We start from the raw sequence: 22,681 nt of genomic DNA, 5'->3' as shown, positions 1-22,681 counted from the left end.
GATGCAGTAGTGACTATACCTCCGGACATTCTTTGCTCGCTAGACTGGTGGAAGGACAAGGGCACAGTGTGTGTGGGAGTCCAATTCACCAGAGTATCCCTGTCGGCGCAGCTGGTCATGGAGGCTTCAGACGTGGGATGGGGAACACACCTGGGTAGCCTCAGGACGCAAGGTATGTGGTCACCAGAGGAGGTTCCCTGCCATATAAATATCAAAGAGATGCGGGCGGTCAGGCTGGCCTGCAGGGCGTTCCTTTCCCACTTACAGAACAGAGTGGTGGTGGTGTTGACAGACAACACTACGGCCATGTTTTATATCAACAAGCAGGGTGGGGCGCGTTCCTCTTCCCTGTGCCGGGAAGCCCTAGATCTGTGGGAAATGTGTGTAGCCCACGGCATTTGCCTAGAGGCCTCTCACCTCCCGGGAACCAGGAACGGGCTAGTGGACAGGCTCAGCCGTTTGATTCAGGCACACGAGTGGGTGCTAAGGCGGGACATACTTCACGAGGTCTTCCAGAGGTGGGGGTCTCCCCGTCTGGGCCTGTTTGCGACACTGAGAAATGCCAAGTGCAGGGAGTACTGTTCGTACATGGGGCACGGTCTGGGTTCTCGGGGCGATGCGCTGCAGATCAGGTGGCCCAGGGGCCTACTCTATGCCTTCCCCCCGTTTCCCCTGATCCACGAGACACTCATCAGAGTGCAGAGGTTCAGGGTCCAGGCCATCCTGATAGCGCCAGTGTGGCCTCGTCAACACTGGTTCACCACCCTGTTGGATCTGATCTTGGAGGGACCACTCAGACTACCTCTCGTGCCGGACTTAATCACACAGAGCTGTGAGGCTGGAATAGCACTTCACCCGAGCCTGTCATCTCTGCACCTAGCGGCGTGGCTCCTCAGTGGCTCTCGGTTATGGAGCGAGCCTGCTCCAGAGCAGTCCAGGAGGTGCTGTTAGAGAGCAGGAAGCCGTCCACTAGGGCCCTTTACGAGGCTAAATGGAAGAGATTTACCTCATGGCTAGGGGGCAGAACGCTCGCTCCGGGTGAAGGGGCGGTCCCGACTGTCCCGTCCACTAGGGCCCTTTACGAGGCTAAATGGAAGAGATTTACCTCATGGCTAGGGGGCAGAACGCTCGCTCCAGGTGAAGGGGCGGTCCCGACTGTCCTGGAATACCTCCTCCATCTTTGGGAACAGGGCTTGGCCACAGCCTCCTTGAGGGTACACCTGGCAGCTATAGTGGCTTTTCACACCAGGGAGGGTCAGAGGTCTATCTTTGCTAATCCCATGGTTAAGAGGTTTCTGAAGGGAATTGACAGGATGATGCCTTATGAGAGACCGCCGGTCCCGACTTGGGACCTTAACCTGGTCCTGACTGCCCTTATGAAGCCGCCTTTTGAGCCTCTGGTGTCATGCTGTCTGAAGCACTTGTCCTACAAGGTAGCTTTCCTCGTGGCCATTACCTCAGCCAGGAGGGTGTCAGAGCTTAGGGCGCTGACTTCAGAACCGCCCTACACGGTGTTCTTTAAAGACAAGGTGAGGTTGCGTCCACACCCGGGTTTCTTCCCAAAGTTGTTTCGCATTTCCATCTCTCCCTGGATATTTACCTACCAGTTTTTTACCCCAAGCCACACGCATCACCCAGGGAACAGGCTTTGCACTGCCTGAATGTTAGGAGGGCGTTGGCTTTTTACATAGACAGGACGCAAGGGTTTCACAAGTCATTTCAATTGTTTATTTCAGTGGCGGAAAGAATGAGTGGGTTGCCAGTCTCAGCGCAGCGTATATCCTCGTGGATTACTTCCTGCATTCGGCTATGCTACGAGGGCATGGGTAGGTCACTGCCGCGCATAACAGCACATTCCACGAGAGCCCAGGCAATGTCGGCGGCGTTCCTTGCCCATGTGCCGATATTGGAAATCTGCAGGGCAGCAACCTGGTCGTCGGCACATACTTTTGCGGAGCATTATGCGATTACGCAACTGGCCAGGGAGGATGCTGCCATCGGGAGGGCAGTTCTGAGATCTGCAGAAGGATAATTGGGTAGTTAGTTACCTTCCGACCCCGCCTCCGGAGGGGGGACACGGCTAGGGATTCACCTAATCTGAATGGACATGAGCAAGCACTCGAAGAAGAAGAAGAGGTTATTTACCTCGTAACTGAAGTTCTTCGAGATGTGTTGCTCATGTCCATTCTGCATCCCACCCACCTCCCCGTGTCGGAAGGAGCCGGCAAGAAGGAACTAAGGGGGTGGAGGGGCCAACATGGGTATATATGCACCGGTATACCGGTGCCACTCCAGGGGGCTCCCTGCTGGCCCTATGGATACTGCTAAGGGAAAAAAGCTCCGGAATCCGTGCACGCGGCGCGCGTACACCTAATCAGAATGGACATGAGCAACACATCTCGAAGAACTACAGTTATGAGGTAAATAACCTCTTCTATTATTAAATGAGTTGGATGTCCCACTTCATTGGATGGCTCTCAGGACTGAATGGGTATGAAAGCTGAAACACTTTCTCATCCCAACAGATGTTCTTCCATGAACAGGGTTAAGACACATTGATGGAGCAGTGTAGGGATGCTTGCTGTACTGCTGTCAGTGCTATGCCTGCCTGAAACAAATAGTTTCTGTCTCCAATTCTGTCAAGTCAATTTCTTTCATAAGCTGTACAGTCATTTAGCATTCCTTTATAATGAAGATATAATTATATTGATATTTTTGTTAAAGCAGTTTTTATATTCCAGATTTCCTAAGCTGGAATTCCATTGTCACCAAAATGCTGTACTGTGGTGTGCTTGGGTTGGTAAAGGCTTAGTGATGGTAAACAATGAAATGTGAAACACTCCTATGAGAGTATTTTAAGTATTCACTGCAGTCATCCACAGTGTAGAATTCCCTACAGTGCCTTTCCAATGTCTGCATTAAACTAGAGTGAGAAGCAAAGCATCTAGGGGTGACTTTTTAAACCCAGTGCAATGTTATAGCTGCAAGCTGAGGCAGACAGCAATTTTGGTCCATTCCTCCAGCTTGTGCCTCACACCAAAAGAAAAAAATGCCTTTTGTGCTGTTTTGTGATGTAGACAAGAGATTCCCAGAAAAAGGTTTATTTCTGTTTATTTTTATATTGAGAGTATCAGACATATTCCATCTTCTCTTTGTATTTTTTATCCAGGCCTCTTTGGGTGACCAGAACAAGAGTAGATGCCTTCAAACCTTCCATCCTTTTCTTTTGTTATTAGAATGGAAGTTAACTTTCTGATGCAGTTGCATATATTATAGACAAGGGAAAAAAGGCACGTGTTTGATTTTTCTCTCTGCTGTTATGGGGCAATGAAGCTGCCCTCCAAAATACTTTAGTTTTGGGACTTACGATTAGTCTCTTATTTGAGAATCCCGGGGTGATGGGCCCTTTTGAGAGCTTCTGGGATCGTCTACTTATTCTCTTTTCAAGGTAGCAGATGTCACGGTGTTATATCCCCAAATGTTTCCCACTCTAGACTCCTTATCTCTCTCTCTGTCACTCACTCATTCTCAGTTAAATCTGTGTTTCTTTCTCAATTCTTTTTCCTTGGAATCTCCACCTCCTTCGGTCTCTTTACCACTTAGTCCTTTTCCTCCTTCTTTCAATCTGAAATGTTACACTGTCACTTCCAGTTTATGTTTAATCCTATATGAGCCTGGTTCATCTGCAACCTCCAGATCATGTGTTACCCTGTCCCTATCAAAGCCAGTCCATGTGTTCTCTATGTAGCTGTACTTCCCAGCCACCCCAGCCCATGTGAATTTTTTTCCCTAAGGCTTTAATGGTGAGGGTTGGTCTTTAGAGTTTTATTCTTTCTTACAGAAAGAAGAAGCACAATAGCCCCTCCTAGCTGGAGGTTAGAAGAATAGGATAATCCCTCCCACCCAACAAGCCTGCCAGTGCTGGAGGCTGAGCTAGTGGAGGCTGTGGGAGAGAACTGGGGAGGTGAAGAGCATGCTCACACATGAATGGTCCTGACAGCACTAACTTCCTAAAAGTTTAGTTATTCAAATCCAAGGTAAAATGTTGTTAGGTCCTTTGCTGACAATTTTGCATTCTACATTACAATTCCAAACAGGATAGGATAGACTTCAACTAAGATGTAAGATGACTGAAGTAGAATATGGGAGAAGGCTGTACAAATGACTGTTGCTCAGAATAGAAATGTTTATGAATTACACTCTTGTGTTAGTGGTTATAAGGTCAAAGGATATAAATATTTAGATGGACTTGTACTAGTGATGGATTGATTATGTTGGCATATAAAGCAGAGTAAGGACTAAGAAGGCTTTCTTAAGTGCTATACCATTTTAAGATTTATTTATACATTTGCTGGCATACTTTTCTCTGTTTGTGTCATTATAGAACATCCAGCTTCCTTATGGGACCCGTCTAACTAATTTTTAATTAATATATTAAAGGCCATTCAAAGGAAAGCTACTATGTGACTAATAAAAACCAGACTCAAGTGTTTTACTCAAATTATGACAAAAGTATATAGGTTTCCCTTATGTGGGTACAACTAATAATGTTAAATATTTCTTTTGATATATAATTTCTATGGCTGTCAAGTGATTAAAAATTAATTATGATTAATCACTCAATCATGCAGTTAATATTAGAAAAACATTCATTTAAATATTTCTGGATGCCTTCTACATTTTCAAATATGTTGACTTCGATTATAATGCAGGATACAAAGTGTACAGTGCTCACTTTATATTTATGTGTTACAAATATTGGTATTGTACAGTTTTTCAAATCAACTTGTACTAGTATTGCAGTGCAGTCTCTTATTTATGAAAGTTGATCTTGCAAATATAGAATTATCTAAAAAAAAACCTGCATTCAAAAATAAAACAATGTAAAACTTTTGAGTGTAGAAAGTCCACTCTGTCCTACTTCTTGTACAGACAATGGCTCAAACCTACGCAGGAGATAATGCTGCCTCCTTATTTACAATGTTATCTGAAAGTGAGAAGAGTCACATGATATTGTTATAGACAGCATTGCAAGATATTTATTTGCCAGATCCAGGGAAGATAATGGAACAAGTAGTTAAGGAAATCATCTGTAAACACTTGGAAGGTGGCAAGGTGATAGGGAACAGCCAGCATGACTTTGGTTTGACATGATTTGTTCTTTACAATCTGATAGCTTTCTTTGATAGGATAACGAGTTTTGTGGATAAGGGAGAAGCGGTAAATGTGGTATACCTAGACTTTAGTAAGGCATTTGATATGGTCTCGCATGATATTCTTATCAATAAACTAGGCAAATACAACTTTGACCGGAGGCGCCGCCCAGGACTCCCCCGGACCTTGACCCTGAGGCCTGGCCCAGCTGTTCGACACTGCCAGCACCAGGATCCCAGCTGAGCTCCACTGACCTGCAAGTGGCAAAGGACTGGACTGGACCGCTCCGGTGGGATGAGACCCTCCTGTACTCCCTGCCTCTGCCGCCCGACACCCAGGTACCAACCGAGGGGGAGAATGGAAGTGGCCCAGAGGTTAGTGGGGTCTGTTAAAGGCCCCAAGTCCAGCGCGTTTCATTCTGGAGCCCCGCGCTGAGCCATAGCAGCCTGCATTGGTGCTCCTAGGGCCCTGGGCTGGGGTGCAGTGGAGTGGGCGGGCCTGCACCCCCCCTGCCACCCACCTGCTGGGTGGCAGTCTCCCTCCTCGCCACTGTCACAGGCAAGTAGCCTGAAATCCTCCTGAACAAGGAGCTCCCAACCTGCTTTTGTTGGCCTGCCCTGACTGAGGGCCAGGTCCTTTCACAACTGACTGTGATTGTTTGTTTGTTGCCTGCCCGGACTGAGGGCCAGGGCCTTCCCAAACTGACTCTGTGTTTGTTTGCTGCCATGCCCTGAACCAAGGCCTGGCTCGCTCTTAACTGACAAGGTTTGTTTGCTGCCATGCCTCGAACCAGGGGCCTGGTCTAACTGGCTGTGGCTGTGGGTTGCCCTGCCCTGAACGAGGGCTGGACCTATCTGTAACGGTGTTTGGTTGCGGGCCTGCCCTGAACTCGGGCCTGGCCCACCTGTAAACTTGACTCTGGTGTGCCTATTGCACGCCCTGAACCAGGGCTTAGCCGAACCCCAAACAGACATGGTGAACTGGCTGCCCACCCTGAACCAGGGTTGGGCGTGGGTAAAGATACGGACAGTGTTTGTGCCGCCCGCCTGAACGAAGGCCGGGCGTGAACTGGGGCTTGCCTTAACGGGGCAGTGTAGTGGGCCGGAGTGGCCGCCCACTGACCCGGAGGAGGAGGAACCCCTCTGGGCAGGCAAATTAACTACACTAAGACAATACCATCTCACTTCTGAGCTGTAGCTGTCTGTTCTACTGAGTTATTGAAAATTAGGACAAAAATCATATAGTAGAAAAGTCAGTGTTTTGCCCCTTAACCTCTCTCTCATCTACTTATATTCTTGTTTTAGGCTACAAACTGTTTATATTATTCTGAAATTACTTTCAGGGATTTAGCAATGTTAGGGAAGACTTGTATTTTTTTAAACAATAAAGTGTATTCAGTGCTGTCACTTTATTAACTGTCCCTTGGATATAAAATGCTGCTTCAAAGAACACTAGCTGACAAAATTTGAATATATTAAGCAAAATCATAGTTTTTATTTAATACCCCTTAATGCTTTCTGTAAGGATATAGACCCTAATTCAGTATTTTAATAATCTAACTAAAAGCAGTAAAATTTCACGTTGCTAGTCTATTGGTTAATAAAATATACTCATGAAAAAATTGAAGTATTCAAGCCCTTTTACTTTGCCATGACCCTGTGAGCTGTAATTTTAAGTACTTGTTTTCTTCCAGAGCTGTCTATCATAGGTTGTCTAGTACTCTGTTAAGTGCAACAAGCATTTATCCCTGCTGCAGTGTTTTTAGAATTGTACATAGCAATTTGCATAAACTGTTATGTTTTCCGAGAGAGGGAAAACCAGAAATGTTTAATATTTTTTTACAATAATCTTTGTTTTGTCAGCAGAAGTGTGCTGTGCTGTGCTGTGCTAGGTCTCACTTTCACACTACATTAAAACAAACAGAGGAATGCAAATAAAGTAAATTCAGTTGGTTTTATAATGAGCTCCCACTTCCCCTTTTTTTTATACCCCCACAGCATAAGCAAAGAGTGCAAATTAAGTGGAGAATCAGTACTGCAGCATAATATGCAAGTACAGCTTTTGAATTGTCATGCTGCAATGAGTTAGTGTATTGAATAACACTTCGGATTAAGGTTCTCTCCTGTAGCACTTGGAACAGGTGGAGAGTGCACACTACCAAGCCCATTATTTCCAAATAAGGGGCTGGTTATTTCAAAATAACAACACCCACTTTCCATGAGGAATAATGCTAATTCTGAAAGAGTTATTTCAAAATAATGTTAGTGTGCATACTCTAGTGCCGCTATTTTGAAATAACTAATCCCCAGAGTAATTCAAACTACTCCCCATTGCTTCCTGGGGCTCTAAGTTGAGGTAGTACATCCACATTAGCAGAGCCTGCCTCAGACTAATTTCGAGGCTTTCCCATAGTGTGGACATGCTATTTTGAAATTATTATTTGGGGAGTTATTTCAATATGTTATTTTGAAATAATTTCTTAGTGTAGACATGCCTTCAAAGTGGTAAACTCAATGTGATTTGCAACTGGAGAAATTTTGGTTGATTTTTATAGAAATGCCATAATTGAATTGTTTCTGAATAGTGTTTGAAAATGACAATATGATTTCCTAGACAATATCTGCTTAAATTTAATAGGGACAAAGATGAAAGACAATGCTTCATAACCTCTTAGAAAATCTTGGCTCGTTGATAACTTCTAATCATGTTCCTCTCACCCCAATGGTGATTCTCGTCCTCTTTGTCTCTCAACTTTCTCTGTATACAGAAATTCTTAGTGAAAAGATGGAATGTGACTCCCATATTCAGGAGCAGCCCGAGGCCAGCTGTAGCAGCTGGCGCCCAGGCAGAGTGCGTGATCAGTGCCCCCGCCTGCAGGGCCATCAATGGACTGGCATAATCGGCGGGTGCCCCGTGACATCATCATCGGGCACCCTGGGCGGCGGTCGAGTCCGCCTACAGCCACGGGCCACTCCTGCCCATATCTACTTGAACCAAATTTTAAGATCCTTAGTAGATAACAACCGCATAAGGAGGATTTAGAGAGGTCTCATTGCTGTATTTTTATGCTTGTTGGTAGAAAAGTGGTGTCTGTTTAAGCTACTATAAAATGATCAAGTCAGGTCAACTAGGAAAGGAGAATAGAACAATATCCAGAATAAATTCAGTTTAAAATGTGGCTTTAATGTCTTACCCTCTTCACTTAACTCAGTAGGATTGTCTGTTATATTTAAACTATTGTTTCCTTGCTATTGTGGGGGCCGCTGGCTTCGGTGTTCCGTCATCCCTCCTATTCTCTGCCTGTGATACATAATAGGGGTACATAATAGTCCAGTCATGGGCAGCTGGTGAAGGTAGGGGTGGGGGAGGCAAGTCCCCAGTCCCGGCCCTTCCATTGAGGCCCAGCCCCCCATGGAACCCAAGCTGCCTCCCCGCCCTCCTTACCAGGGTGAGACAGGGCATCATGTTGCGTACCCCCCACTACCATGGAGAGAGGAGGAGGGCATGCCCCAGCCTCTCTGACCCCAGAGCATAGAGAGGGTGGGCGGTGGGTGGCCCCAGCTTCCCCAGCTAGGAGTACTGTTAGAGCAGGCACTGGGGGCAGCAACACTCCGCCCCCTGTACACCTATAGCAGGTGGTCTGGGGGTGGAATATGGGTGGGGCCAGGCTGGCAGTTTGGGAAGGCTGTGCCTTCCCGCACCTGTTATACCTGATGCCTGTGAGTCCAGTCTCCTATCAATAGTAATATTTTGATCTAATTTTGGTTGCTGTGTTTAGCAGGCTCACCAACAGGGGGAGCAAAGGGAACAATTGCAACGGATTTAGGTTGGCTATTACAAAAAACTACCCAGAATTGTAATTAAGCATTGGAATAGGCTTCAGAAGTAGCTGTGGAATCCCTCTCATTGTAGGTTTTTAAGAACAAATTGGACAAACACATGTCAGGAAAGGCCTCAGATTACTTGACCCTACCTCGGTGCAGTGGGTTGGTGTAGATGAACTTTCAAGGAGTCTTATACTTTTATGATTCTGTGATTGCTGCAAAAAGATCTTTTAGGCTATAACAGGGACTAATACAGTACCGCCAAGTCCACACATTCAAAAATCCATAATCAGCTCCTTCCATCCCTTGTTCTCCCAAATGGCTTAAAATCAGAGATTTTCAAAATAATTAATTTGGGGTTCTTTCTATTTGTCTTATGTTTTCTGATTCTTTTCAGGTTCTCACTTTGAAGCTTTTCTCTGCAGTCATATGGATTTTTTTTAATGAAAGCTGAAATACAGTCACCTGACTCCAGGAATCTGGGGCTTTAATAAAATGCCAACTGTTGTGAGACTTGTGGTGTTAGCAAAACGGTAATAGATTTTCCATATGTGGATAGGAAAAGAACATTAAACACAGGTTGGTTTAATTTAGAAGTACACTGATCTATTGTTCCCCCCTGGCTCCAGAGAGAGCAGTATCTGAGTTAGAAAGATATAAATAGAGAGAATAAATGTATCCATATGAGCCATAGCTGTCTACCTGGGAAGAAATGGGAGTACTGTATAGAAAGTAGATCTATAATTATACAGATCTGCTCTTCAAAATCAGTTCTACAGAGGACTTAAGGGTGTGACATTACTAGAACTTTATCAGAGGGGTAGCCGTGTTAGTCTGAATCTGCAAAAGCGACGAGGAGTCCTGTGGCACCTTATAGACTAACTGAAGTGTAGGAGCATAAGCTTTCGTGGGCAAAGACCCACTTCGTCAGAGCCCCATGCATTTTTTGAGGAAGTTTTTTATTTTTTACAGAAACTGCATTTATCATCTGCAAGCTATTCTTGCAAAAAATTCTCGACCAATGTGGCCAGTCTGCCAAGATGCATGGTAATGAGCAATAGACCAAGAGCAAGCCATTAGCATGTTCTTTTAGTTAATTCACATGCAGTAGATTCTAACTGCAAAATAATCTGCAATCTCCAAGTATTTGAGAAAAGGAGCTGGTGATAAATGGGCTATTGAGGTTTTTTTTTTCTTTCATTCCCTTGCTCTAAGATTCTGTCTAAGATTCTGTCAGTCGGTGCCATTAGCATTGGCAGTGTCATACTTGCGTTCATATTTTAGAAACTTCTCTAGGCATGTTTATACAGCATGTTTTAAATATTCTGTGATGTTCAGATCCATCAGTGGCACAGAGCTCATTTAGGGTGACATTGTAGGGTGAAGAGTAAGTCAAAATTATTAGGATTCTTCCAGTGATGTGGAGGATTCATGGTAACTTTTGATGCTGTGGTTTCATTGGCTTTCTGGATGACATTTTAATATTTTGTAGCCATGTAGGAAGGTTGTGCAATGCTAAACAGCTAACTGAAAAGAATACCTTTAGACCTGTTAATAAAAGAACACCAAGAACATCCCCTGAACATCAAACAGAATCAGATGTAGAAAAGCTGTAGTTTTTAGTATCATAATTAGAATTAATTAGTGGGATGGTTTGAGTATAGCACTTGACTAATATGGCTTTAGTAGTTTTCTACCTTACTGTTCTTACAGTTTTTTTTCCCACCAAATATGATGTATGTAACCTTCACAAGCACAGCTCCACAATGCCATAGTTGAAAAGAGAAATCATGAGATCGTTGCTGCGGTACATCTCCGTGCAGTAAAGTATGAGCGCAACTAGAGTAAGGATATAAGGATTAAGCACTGTAAATATCATGGGACCAATTGTGGGAAGTATTGTTACTTTTGTAACTACAGCACAGTGACGTCATTGCTGCTATCTATTGCATCCAAGCATTGCATTAAAGGCCAGTCTCTGACAAGACTCCCATGGACTTAATTGGGCCTTAGATGAATTTCACTGTTGCCATCTCCTTGCAAGACTTATAAAATACAAAATAAAAAAAGATAAAATGAATCTTCAAACCCACTGTTTCATTGGTTCTCTGTCCCCATGGTTATTAGCCATAAATTGGTGCATACATGGGTTCAACATTGCCTTCAAATTGCATCTCTATAAAGAAGGGCAGACTGAAAGAGAAAGACATTCTTAAATTATATTTTCCAGTTATTTTAACTTATATACAACGTGGTTTAACATAGTAAAACAGCCTCCCACTTGCCATTTTCCTTGTAGATCTAACGAGTCCCTTCTATCCTGCCTTTATCTTTTGGTTGTTGTGTGTATTCATGCTGATCCTTTAGCTAGAAGAGAAGTGGAGCAGATTTATGTACAATGGCTAAAGTCTGTATTGCAGAGAAAATAATTCAATAAGTGTTCAGCAGAAAGTTTATTCTTTAAAACACAGAAGTACCTCCCCATAACCCACATCACTGCTGGCATCACAAAGCTTTCTTGAATTGGGCTCATTTTACAGGGAGACAGACAGGAGTATATTATCAAGATTGTAAAAAGTTTATACATAAAAAGTCTATACATAAAAAGTTGTACCACTTTCCAGTATAATTAAGGGTGGAGAGAGTTCTACCCGTATAATTATGTTTATAGTGGTATAGCTTATTCTTGTATTCCTTATAGAAGTGAGTGTGGAATTTTGCATTTGTGTATTATGAGTGGATGGAGATATTATTCCTTTTTGCTTACTATGGTGAAATCAGGCAAAGCATTAAGGGCCAGACTGTGTGTAGCCTTACATTGGCCTGAGGGGGTGGAAGAGGGATCACAAAGGACCTCCCTCAATATCCATCAAAGCACCTTGGGAAACAATTAGTCCTGTTCTGCTGTGGGGGGTGGGAAGAAGGAGGGGAGAGGCAGTTCCAAACTGCCCATTACACCGGGTTGTAGAACAGATGCCCTGATCTAACCAAACATTGTTCACCTTTCCCCTGGCACCCAGAACCCCTACAAAAAGTGGAAATTAGGGGGAAACAGTGCTTAAATCAATGTCATTTTCTTGGCACAACATTTTAAAACTAGTGTTGTTTTCTTTCAGGAAGGGAAAATAAGAATAATTTTGTACTACAGGGAGTTTTTCCCTCCAATAATGGGGCTATTTTATTAAGGGCAGCTTTTGTATGTGGTTTGAAAACAAATACAGCTATTTTGAGGGGTGCATGCCAGATGCCATTGTAGTCAGTTTATTTTAAATAAGAAGTGTAGCCCAGAATTACTGTCACACATTGTTCTTTACAAGTCTTTTAATTAAACAGTTTTCCTGAAGGTCACAAACTGTAATCAGATTGGCTGATGAATGTTATTTGGTGTAACAAAAACAAGTTACTAACAGCAATCCTTGCAGTTGAAAGCGAAATTCTGGCATATTTATTACTTTAATTTTATCAAAGATATGGGAATGCCCTGTGATTTTTTTAAATTTATTTCTTGTACTTCTTTTGAATGTTAATATTCTCCTGAAGACAGTTTCAGACAGATTGCGAGGCTGCTGCTCTACTCAGTGAAGCAGAATTTCTTGAAGAGTTGCTGAGGCAGAACTGAAATCATAGCTCGCCTCAAAGAAAGGACAGGATTGTCAACTAATTACTTCTAACACAAACAGCAGTCTTCATAGCCTTGTTTTTTATGTAAAATTCTACACCTTTTAAAGGCAGCTCTCTTGCTTGGGTGTTTATCTAGTTTAGCAGTTTCTGCTATTTTGCACTTACATTACAGCAAGGTGAAGAATGGAACCTAAAGAGATCTGTAACTGCCCATAAAGGCTGCAGAAGGAAATGGGTTGTGTTTTCTCTCAACTTGATGAAGGTACTTGTAAAATTGGGCATTCAGTTTTTGTTATAAATATTATTTACTGAATAAGTATATTATACTTGCCTGGTTAGTACTGTTTATATGCAATATTTCCTGAATAGAAGTTAAGAGTTTGTGACATGGATGTCTAAAAGCTACTATAATTAAATGTATCTAAAATAAATTAATACAAAGTATATGTGACCTGTACTGGGTTTTTATGTTTTATTTTTTGAAAAGTGCATTAAAGTTAACAAAGTTAACCTTTTACTAATGCGAAGAAAAGGGATGTAAAATATTACTTATTGAGCAGCAGATTTCTTAATTTGGAAAGATTTGTAACTACAATAGGATTATTTTTTCCCAGTAGGAGCCAGCCTAGTAAAATATTTTAATAATATGTTTGCTTTAAGAGCTTTAATATTTAATATGTTATGGACACGCCTTAAGAATATGCAATGGGGAAAGAATTACAATGTTATCATTTGTAAATTTTGCTAGTGCATTGCTAACGGTAAACATTTTAGAAGGAAAAGTACATGGGAACCAAGAAAAAAAGAAATAAGGTGTGTGTGTGGGTTGGGGTGTTCAAATTAGGGCACAACATTTATATGGTGTAAATGCATTGACTCTATGTTGATTTATAACAGCTGACTCACATATTGTTCCTTTTGTTTAAATCCAATTAGCCAGTAAAGCAAGCAGTTACTTCAACAAAGTCAGTTGCTGATTCTGGCACTAACTCTTTTCCTCAGGGTATGTCTAGGCTACAAGCCTCTTTTGAAAAAGGCTTTTTCGAAAGAGATCCTTTAGACCAGGCATGTCCAAAGTCCGGCCCGCGGGCCAATTGCGGCCCGTGTTCCGGTTTAATATGGCCCCGCAGGTAATTTGGCAATATCTATCTTTTATGGCCTCCAACGAATCCATATGTATTGAGATGAATACATTGTAAAATCTCAGTTAATGTCAGTTGGTCTAAATCAATTATAAATATATTTGGACACAACATGTATACTTGGTGTTATGTTCCTGTTCATATTTTTTGAACTTAAAAGTTGACAGACAACCTTTATTACCAATAATATGTAATGTACTTTACAAGGTTCCTGACATATATTTCAGCTTCCTGGATTTTTTTTTTTCATCTGGCCTTCAGATATGAAAGGCAGAGTGATTTAACACCTGTTTAGATTTGTCATCCATGTGACGAAATGAAAAGTATGCCGTTTGCAATAACCTTCGCATAAAATAGTTAATTTGCATTTAATTTTAATGGTTCAAAGAACGTCAGGCAAAATGGTCGGCCCTCACGCATGTTCATTTAATCAAATCTGGCCCTCTTTGAAAAAAGTTTGGACACCCCTGCTTTAGACAGCCACAAGACTTTCGAAAAAGCGATACACTTTTTTGAAAGAGAACACCCAGGCAATTTGGACACTCTCTTTTGAAAAAGCCTTATGTGCATTCAAGAATGCCTTTTTTCAAAAGAGCTCTTTTGAAAAAAGGTGTCGTTCCTCGTAAAAGCAGGTTTACCGCTGTCGAAAAAACCACCGCGTTCTTTTGATTTCATTTTGAAAGAATGTGACGGCAGTCTAGACGCAGGTGAAGTTTTTTTGAAAAAAGGCCACTTTTTTCAAAAAAATCTCTGTAGTCTAGACATAGCCTCAGTAACTTTGCCCTTATGTACACATGCATTAAAATATGGTGTCTCATTAAATTAATATACACTGCATATATACAGTAATTCACTTGCATGCATCTATGGTAAAAGATACTGGAGTGATTTAGACATTGCAATATTCTATTCAACAAGTAAAGTTACTTTTCTAGTAAAGGTATGTCTAGACTATATGCTTCTTTTGAAAGAAGTAATCTTTCCAGGCAATCTGGATGCTCTCTTTCGAAAAAGCCCTGTTTGCAGTAATAAAGAACACTTTTTTTTTTAAAAGAACACTTTCAAAAGAAGGTGTTCTTCCTTGTAAAATGAGGTTTACCGCTGTAGGAAAAAGGCCACTTTTTTCGAAAAAACTCTGTAGTCTAGACATAGCCTAATATAGTGTTAATATTATCCCTGAAATCTCATTAAACCCATCAAGCTGCTTTTTAAGTCAGTCACTAATTCTTGCACTATATGGTCTTTTTTTAGCCATGCCACCAGGCTATGAGGTTCTTCCCCAAAAATTGTTGCTGAGAAGATGAGGATGTATGTGCATGGTGTGTGTGGAGGGAGGGGGGAGAGGCAAGGGGCAGTAGCAATCTGCTGGCCTCGAACTCAGAAACAGGAATGGATGAGGCAGTATAAAGTAAGACAAGAGTAACTACATTCCCATGAAGAGGGTACAGCTATACTGTGTTTTATTTTTCGAAGAAGGTATGGAAATAGGGTGCTCATTTGCATATCCTCTTCTGTTTTTTCTGGAAGAGGATTTTCCGATATTTGGCTCATCTACACAGGGCCAAATGTTGGAAAAAAACCTTCTTTCAGAAGCCCCTTATTGCTCATAAAATGAGGCGTACAGTCAGATCACCTTAGTCCTATTCTTTTTTTTGATCATCTGACTGCTGCCACTTTAGCAGTTACATTATAGGCATCACAGAAAGTTATCTGGGTCAATTTGTTTATACATATGCAATATTATTTTTTGAATTTCACATCATTAGCATCAATATTTCATAAAGCACTGCGTAGACAAGAAGGTGAGAAGTAATGAGGATTGAAAGAATGATCTCGCAACTAAACTCTGGCTCTGATCCCTGATTTTGCCGCTCTGCCTCCTGTGATCCTTTTGGCAAGTCACTTGATCACTCTTGGCTTACATTTCTCAGTCTCTGAAATGGAGATGATAATATCATTTGTATTGTGATATCTCACAAAACACTTAGTCAGGATCAAGGCCTGGTTGTGCTCTGGGCTATGCCAACAAACAGAAAGGCTATGCTCCAAGGAACTTTCCGTATAAGGTAAAATCACCCCTGTGAAATCTGTACATGAATGGGATCCTTTGTGCACAGATCTCCCCAGAACTCCTTCTGTGGCATCACACCTTCCATTTCCCAGACCCCAAAAAGGTCTCCCCATAAATCTAGGATGTATACTGGGAAAGGAGATGCAGGTTAGAGGAGAAGTGGGCAGTGTGTGGATAGGATGGACCCACAGGTGTTTCCCAGAGAAGATAGTACAGCCTGAGGTTGTATTAGCATTTTCCTGTAGCTGCCTAAACTGGAGGGAAGCTGTTGCCATGAGAAGTTCCTGGTACAGCTCCAATGGAATCACACTGTCAGAGTACTGAAGAAAGCTGCTGGTATTGCTGAGCCAACTCTTTTTGAGATCCAGGGATTCCTACACAAAGGATATGTCTACACTACCCCGCTAGTTCGAACTAGCAGGGTAATGTAGGCATACCGCACTTGCAAATGAAGCCTGGGATTTGAATTTCCCGGGCTTCATTTGCATAAACCGGGCGCCGCCATTTTTAAATCCCGGCTAGTTCGAACCCCGTGCCGCGCGGCTACACGCGGCATGGAGTAGCTAGTTCGGATTAGGCTTCCTAATCCGAACTAGCTGTACTCCTCGTGGAATGAGGAGTACAGCTAGTTCAGATTAGGAAGCCTAATCTGAACTAGTTACTCCATGCTGCGTGTAGCCGCACGGCACGGGGTTCGAACTAGCCGGGATTTAAAAATGGCGGCGCCCGGTTTATGCACATGAAGCCCGGGAAATTCAAATCCCGGGCTTCATTTGCAAGTGCGGTATGCCTACATTACCCTCCTAGTTCGAATTAGGAGGGTAGTGTAGACATAGCCAAAGGGAATTAAGCCATACTTGCTCAAGAATTATGCAAAGGAACTGGACTGGGAGCTGAGAATCTGTCCCTACATGTTTGTTTGCTATATGGACAATATAAAACCTCAAAGGTCCTCAAGGAGTCATTTCCTGCCTTTCAGAAAGGTGAGTTTTGTGAATGATGTGCTGTCATTTTAGCAATCTTTGGTTGTTGGATTTATCATTTAGTTTTATTACAGTGGCCACAGTTACGATTAGAACCCCATTGTGCTAGCGAGGATACAAACCTAAAAGAGATCTTTTGTGCTCCAAAAAGCTTACAAGCTTGGTTAAGTGTTGGGAAGACTTATGCCCGATAAGTAGCCATCACTGGTTTTTTGTGGTGTGTGTGTGTGTGTGTGTGTGTGTGTGTGTGTGTTTTTGTGGGGTGTGTGTGTGTGTGTGTGTGTGTGTGTGTGTGTTCTGACCTGACCCTGCTCCTCCAAAACTGCTGGTGTAATAATGGCACTTCTCTTTCAGGTGGAATGAGACACAATCTTCTTCACAATTGTCCTTTCTTAGCTTATCTTTCAGCAGTGTTCTTTGAGTAGTATGAGTGGATCCCTGTCACTTCCCCTTTAAGAAAAACAAATTCTGCACCAATCTAAATGGTACATAATGTGGGTGTGGGTGCATGTAGTTGCAGCAGGATCCCTAGCTGTCTGGTTCTGAAAGGCTGTCAAGTCCAAAGCATACTTCACACCTCAGTTATGTAAAATCAGCTAAAACCAATTCTGGCTATGTGAATGATTGCCATTCAAGTCTCTGTCCCTGCTGTTGTTCTGCATACACCCCGGGCTCGTCTACACTGGCCCCTTTTCCGGAAGGGGCATGTAAATTTCACCAGTCGTCGTAGGGAAATCCGCGGGGGATTTAAATATCCCCCGCGGCATTTAAATAAAAATGTCCGCTGGTTTTTTCCGGCTTTTAAAAAAGCCGGAAAAGAGCGTCTACACTGGCCCCGATCCTCCGGAAAAAGTGCCCTTTTCCGGAGGGTCTTATTCCTACTTTGAAGCCTAATCTTTGAAGTAGGAATAAGACCCTCCGGAAAAGGGCACTTTTTCCGGAGGATCGGGGCCAGTGTAGACGCTCTTTTCCGGCTTTTTTAAAAGCCGGAAAAAAGCGGCGGACATTTTTATTTAAATGCCGCGGGGGATATTTAAATCCCCCGCGGATTTCCCTACGACGACTCGTGAAATTTACATGCCCCTTCCGGAAAAGGGGCCAGTGTAGACGTAGCCCCCATGTTTAGTGCTTGTTCAATCCATAAGGAAAGTAGTTAGCGCACAATCTTTAATAATTCAAATTATTTTAAAAGTAGGTTTCTTCAAAGAATGCAAAGTATTTGTGCTTTAGTGTAACTTAAAATAAGGGTTTTTTTGGGCACAGTAGAAATCTAACTTTGACTGGTGAAAACTTTCCATTTCCTGTCATTCCCAAAATCCATAGCCTGTAGTTAAACGAGTATACATTATTGTAAATGTAATGTAAATATTTGTATCTGTGCTCAAAGTAAGCATGACAAAAAGGTAATTTTAGGAGTGATTTTCAGTTTCAATTCAACAAAGAATTTAAGCTTGCCGTTAACTTCCATGCTGAAGTCTTTGTCATATGAGACTTAGGCATGCGCTGAAGTGCTTGCTGATTCAAAGATTTGGTGACTAAAATGAAGGTTTGCTTTGTTTTGTTTTTGTAGCAATGGTTTGTCTTCAGCCTTCATTATAGCAACATTGCAGCAATCCTGTGTTTCAATTTCTGTGTTGTTATAACAAGATTTATCATCAGACTTTACTTACAATTCCTCCTTCATGTATCATCTAAGATCTGACACTTTCATTAAGCTGTTTGATCGCGAGGTCACAGTTCTTTTTATTAGCCAGTCTTGTGAATTTTTCATCAACTGGTAGCTGGAGCATACTTTCAAAGGATTTGAAATACACAATTTATATCGCTCTATCATTTCAGTTAAACATTGGATCAGGCATTGATAACTGTACATCTTTGAAATTTGTTCTCCTATTACCTCTTCCATAGTTTTATCTGAAGTGAGTGTCGTTTTTAAGTTAAATTTTATGTGTAATTATCTACCTGTATTTTCTCAATACCACATTGTGATAATTGTTGTTATTGACATGTGCATGCCAGTGATAACTAAAGTGAGTAAATTATAGCTAATTCTCAATGGATTTAAATGGCAGCGTAAATGTTTATTTTCACAGTTTGTGTCCTTCCTCCTTTCCCAGGTTTGATTTTATTTAGTAGTAGTTTCTTTTCTAACCATTTACACAAAGTGTTCAGTTTGTAGCCTACTGGGCTGAACTGGGGACAAGTAGCATAGGGTGACTCATGGTATCACTCAGTAGAGGCACCACCGCCCTGTGCCTCTGCCAAAATTTTAATTGCTAAATGGGATGCTCCCACTATTGCCCTCTCTGCCTCTCTTGTTGGCCCTCCCTGCACCCCATCTCCCCGCAGGCACCAGTTGCCCCTAACAAGCACGGATAACCTCCTCACAACCTAGATAGAGGTGAGATTAAGAAAAATGTGAGAACTGTAGATAGTGCTGATGTGTGGTTTTGGTAATGGACTTTCTTATGGCCACATTTGGGCACCAGTTTGAGTATACTTCACTTTACTCATTGATTTCAGTGGGACCACATGTAAGGATGGCATGATCTGGCCTTAAGTCAGTACTGACATGATGATGCTACACAGTGCTATGGCATGCTGTGAAATGTGAAACCTAGCTCCTGATTCATGATATTTATTAAATGACCACAGGTTGCATTTCAGCATGAGGTAAGGGTATTAACTGTAATATAATGAGATACATTTTAATGATTTCAGTCTGTCTCCCTAAAATTCCTTTTGTTTCAAATGGAGAAGCTGTTCTCTTTGTCTTTTCTAAATTCCTTGTTGTGCTGTTGAGACAGAATTGCTGCCAGCTTTCACCTCAGTGGTGTCTGCATTTCAGTCGTATGTAAGAGATCCCAGATTGCGTCATCTACCTGCATTTGGGATGATTATGTATGAAAGACATTGAAAAAGATCTTCTGACCCTGCTCCTCCAAACTGCTGGTGTAATAATGGCACTTTTCTTTCCGGCGGAATGACACACAATCTCCTTCACAACTGTCCTGTCTTAGCTTATCTTTTAGCAGTGTTCTCTGAGTAGTAAGATTGAATCCCTGTCACTTCCCCTTTCAGAAAAAGAAAATTTTGCACCAATCTAAATGGTACATAATCAGGATACTACTCCTCAAAGTAGATGCAATCGCATTTAAGCCCAGTACTTGGCCATCATATGGCCAAGATGTCTGTTCAGGGCATTTATGATTAATATTAAGTCTCTCATATTATAAAACTAATAAACATGTTCACTAAATAATAACAGTGGAATGGAGAAAACTATCATGTTCTTTCCCTTGTGCCTGCTCTGTTCAGATGAGTCCACACAACAGAATAAGGCACATCCACAGCTAACATTTTTTCCCTTCCCCTACAGATAACACAAGCATATCTAAGTGACTTCTACTCTTGACTCAGCAAATTGATGATGAAAATAAGGAAACTTTGGGATTACTCCTATCCGCTTCCCTGGACAATGGAAGAAGAACCATTCACCTCTACTTTGTTGCCATCCGGGAATGTTCTGCCAGATGGTAGCTTGACCCTGGAACAGAAAACCACATTTGTCTTTGTGATATTATTATTTATTTTCTTAGGCATCCTCATTGTCCGATGCTTCCGAATTCTCTTAGACCCTTACAGGAGTATGCCAACCTCAACCTGGGCTGATGGACTTGATGGGCTAGAGAAAGGCCAGTTTGATTATGCCCTAGCTTAGATTGAGTACTTAGAAATATTATTTATAGGAATTTGTTTTTTAAAATAACATCTGGAATGTAGATTTCTTTCTTTCCAATTTTCTCAGATATTCTAAAAACTGCCTTGCATGAATGCACAAAATATTTTTTAAATAAATGTCAAAGCAAGTCTAACATTTGAAGGAGGGGAAAATATAAAGCAAAGTTTTAACTTGCACCTCTGCACTTCAAAGCATATTGGAACAATATATAACATAGATAGTATCTTATGACTCCAGAATATTACTTTGATGTGTAGATACTGGAGAAAGCCCTATAGTTTGAAAGTAGCTATCTTACAATCATCAGTAGCTATATAGGTGGAGTAAGAATGTTTTTATAAGCTGTATGTGGCAATTAAATCAACATTTTAAGCCTCCCTGGTTTTTTAAATAAATGTACAAGAGGGTGTCGGGAGGACGAGAGGGGAGTAGAGAAGAAGTTGAGGAATCGTATAGTAACCATGTGGCCTTTGTGAGGCTGGTCCTATTCCAAACTCTGTCACTCATTTGCTGGATGACTTTGGGAAAAGTCACTTTACTGCTCTGTACCTCATCAGTAAAATAGGGATAATGATTTAAAGTTCTTTGAGAACTACTGATACAAAGCACTATGTAGAAGTTAGGTTTTTCTATTACTATCTAACCACAGCATTCGCTTATCCCAGCTGCCAGCATGTGCATCCCAGGATCTCCATGACATGAGCTGATCTAGCAGTTGGAGCAGCACACAGAGACACTATCCCCAGCCTCAGCTGCAGGGCTGCACATGCTGTCCAGAAGCCACTCTGCACTGCACTGCTAGTGGGGGAGCCTGGAGGACATGCAGGATGCCAGGGAGGCTGGGGAAATGGAGGGGCAGCAGTGCCTGGAGACCCCTGCCTCTCCAGGAGCCATTGCCGGGTGGGGGTCTCAGGTAAGTGTGGCACCCCTCCCTCTCTTGTGCACTCTACTCTCTTCAGAACCTACACACTGTCCCCTCACCTCCTGTCCAGCCCTCAAACTCTCTCCCCTAGCCAGCACCCCAGATCCCCCATCTGTACCCAAACTCCCTCCCAGAACCTTTGCCCCAGAGCTCCACCTGTTATCCCCTCCTGCACCTAAACTCCCAGAGCTCATGCTCAGAGCTATCGCATCCATAGGATGGGCAGGGCAGCCACCTCAGACCCCATAGCAGCTGCCTCAACCATAGATCATAGAAAGCTAGAACTGGAAGGGACCTTCAGAGATTGTCAAGTCCAGTCCCCTACCCTCACAGCAGGACTAAACACCATCTAAATTATACCTGATAGATGTCTATCTAACCTGGTCTTAAATGTCTCCAATGATGGAGACTCTGCAACCTCCCTAGGCAATTCCAGTGTTTAACCAATTTGACAGTTAAGAAGTTTTTCCTAATGTGTGACACTGTTGCAAAAAAAGCAAACATGATTCTGGGATGCATTAACAGGAGTGTTGTGAGCAAGACACGAGAAGTTATTCTTCCTCTCTACTCTGTGCTGATTAGGCCCCAGCTGGAGTATTGTGTTGAGTTCTGGGCACCACATTTCAAGAAGGATGTGGAGAAATTGGAGAAGGTACAGAGAAGAGCAACAAGAATGATTAAAGGTCTAGAAAACATGACCTTTGAGGGAAGATTGAAAGAATTGTACTTGTTTAGTTTGGAAAAGAGAAGACTGAGAGGGGCCATGATAGCAGTTTTAAAAGGGTGTTACTAGGAGGAGGGAGAAAAATTGTTCTCCATGGCCTCTAATGATTAGGAAAAACTCCCTGTCAAGGTGCTTAAAAACTGGAAACAAATTGCCTAGGGAGGTTGCAGAATCTCCATCATTGGAGACAACCATCCGATGGACAGGTTTCAGGGAAGTCTGGGAAATTACCTGGCGGGGAGGGGAGGGGGGGGGCTGAGTGGGAAATTGGTGGGGAACAGCAGCAGGAGTCAGCTGTACTGAAATAATGCAGATTGGAACCTCAAGGTCCCTGTGGATCTCTTCCCGTTTACAATATGCATGGGAAGAGGGAGGAATGTTCAGATCTTCTCATTTCACCATCACAGCTCTTCGAAGCTACTTTGGCTTATACCTCCACCATTCAGGATAGACACGTCTAACACAGAAACTGCAGTTGGAGTACATGCAGAGCGTTCC

General features: G+C 42.4%; 1 protein-coding gene across 6 annotated transcripts in view; it reads left to right on the top strand.

Moving 5' to 3' along the window:
* Positions 1 to 22,432, top strand: part of CTXN3 (cortexin 3) — a 50,105-nt gene extending 27,673 nt beyond the window's left edge. For 3 of the 6 annotated variants that reach the window (XM_075931916.1, XM_075931917.1, XM_075931918.1), the window contains one exon: positions 20,175 to 22,431. In XM_075931916.1, coding sequence (XP_075788031.1) covers positions 20,223 to 20,516 — 294 coding nt within the window. In that variant the 5' untranslated portion in view covers positions 20,175 to 20,222 and the 3' untranslated portion in view covers positions 20,517 to 22,431. Of the gene's footprint in view, positions 1 to 5,293; positions 5,493 to 12,771; positions 12,862 to 17,907; positions 19,469 to 20,174 lie in introns of those variants that run through there. The other 3 variants (XM_075931914.1, XM_075931915.1, XM_075931919.1) reach the window with 3 other exon arrangements.
* Positions 22,433 to 22,681: the final 249 nt, after the last annotated feature.

This window comes from Pelodiscus sinensis, chromosome 6 (assembly GCF_049634645.1).
Source record: "Pelodiscus sinensis isolate JC-2024 chromosome 6, ASM4963464v1, whole genome shotgun sequence".
NCBI lineage: Eukaryota > Metazoa > Chordata > Testudines > Trionychidae > Pelodiscus > Pelodiscus sinensis.
This window is presented reverse-complemented; position numbering and strand designations above follow the sequence as displayed.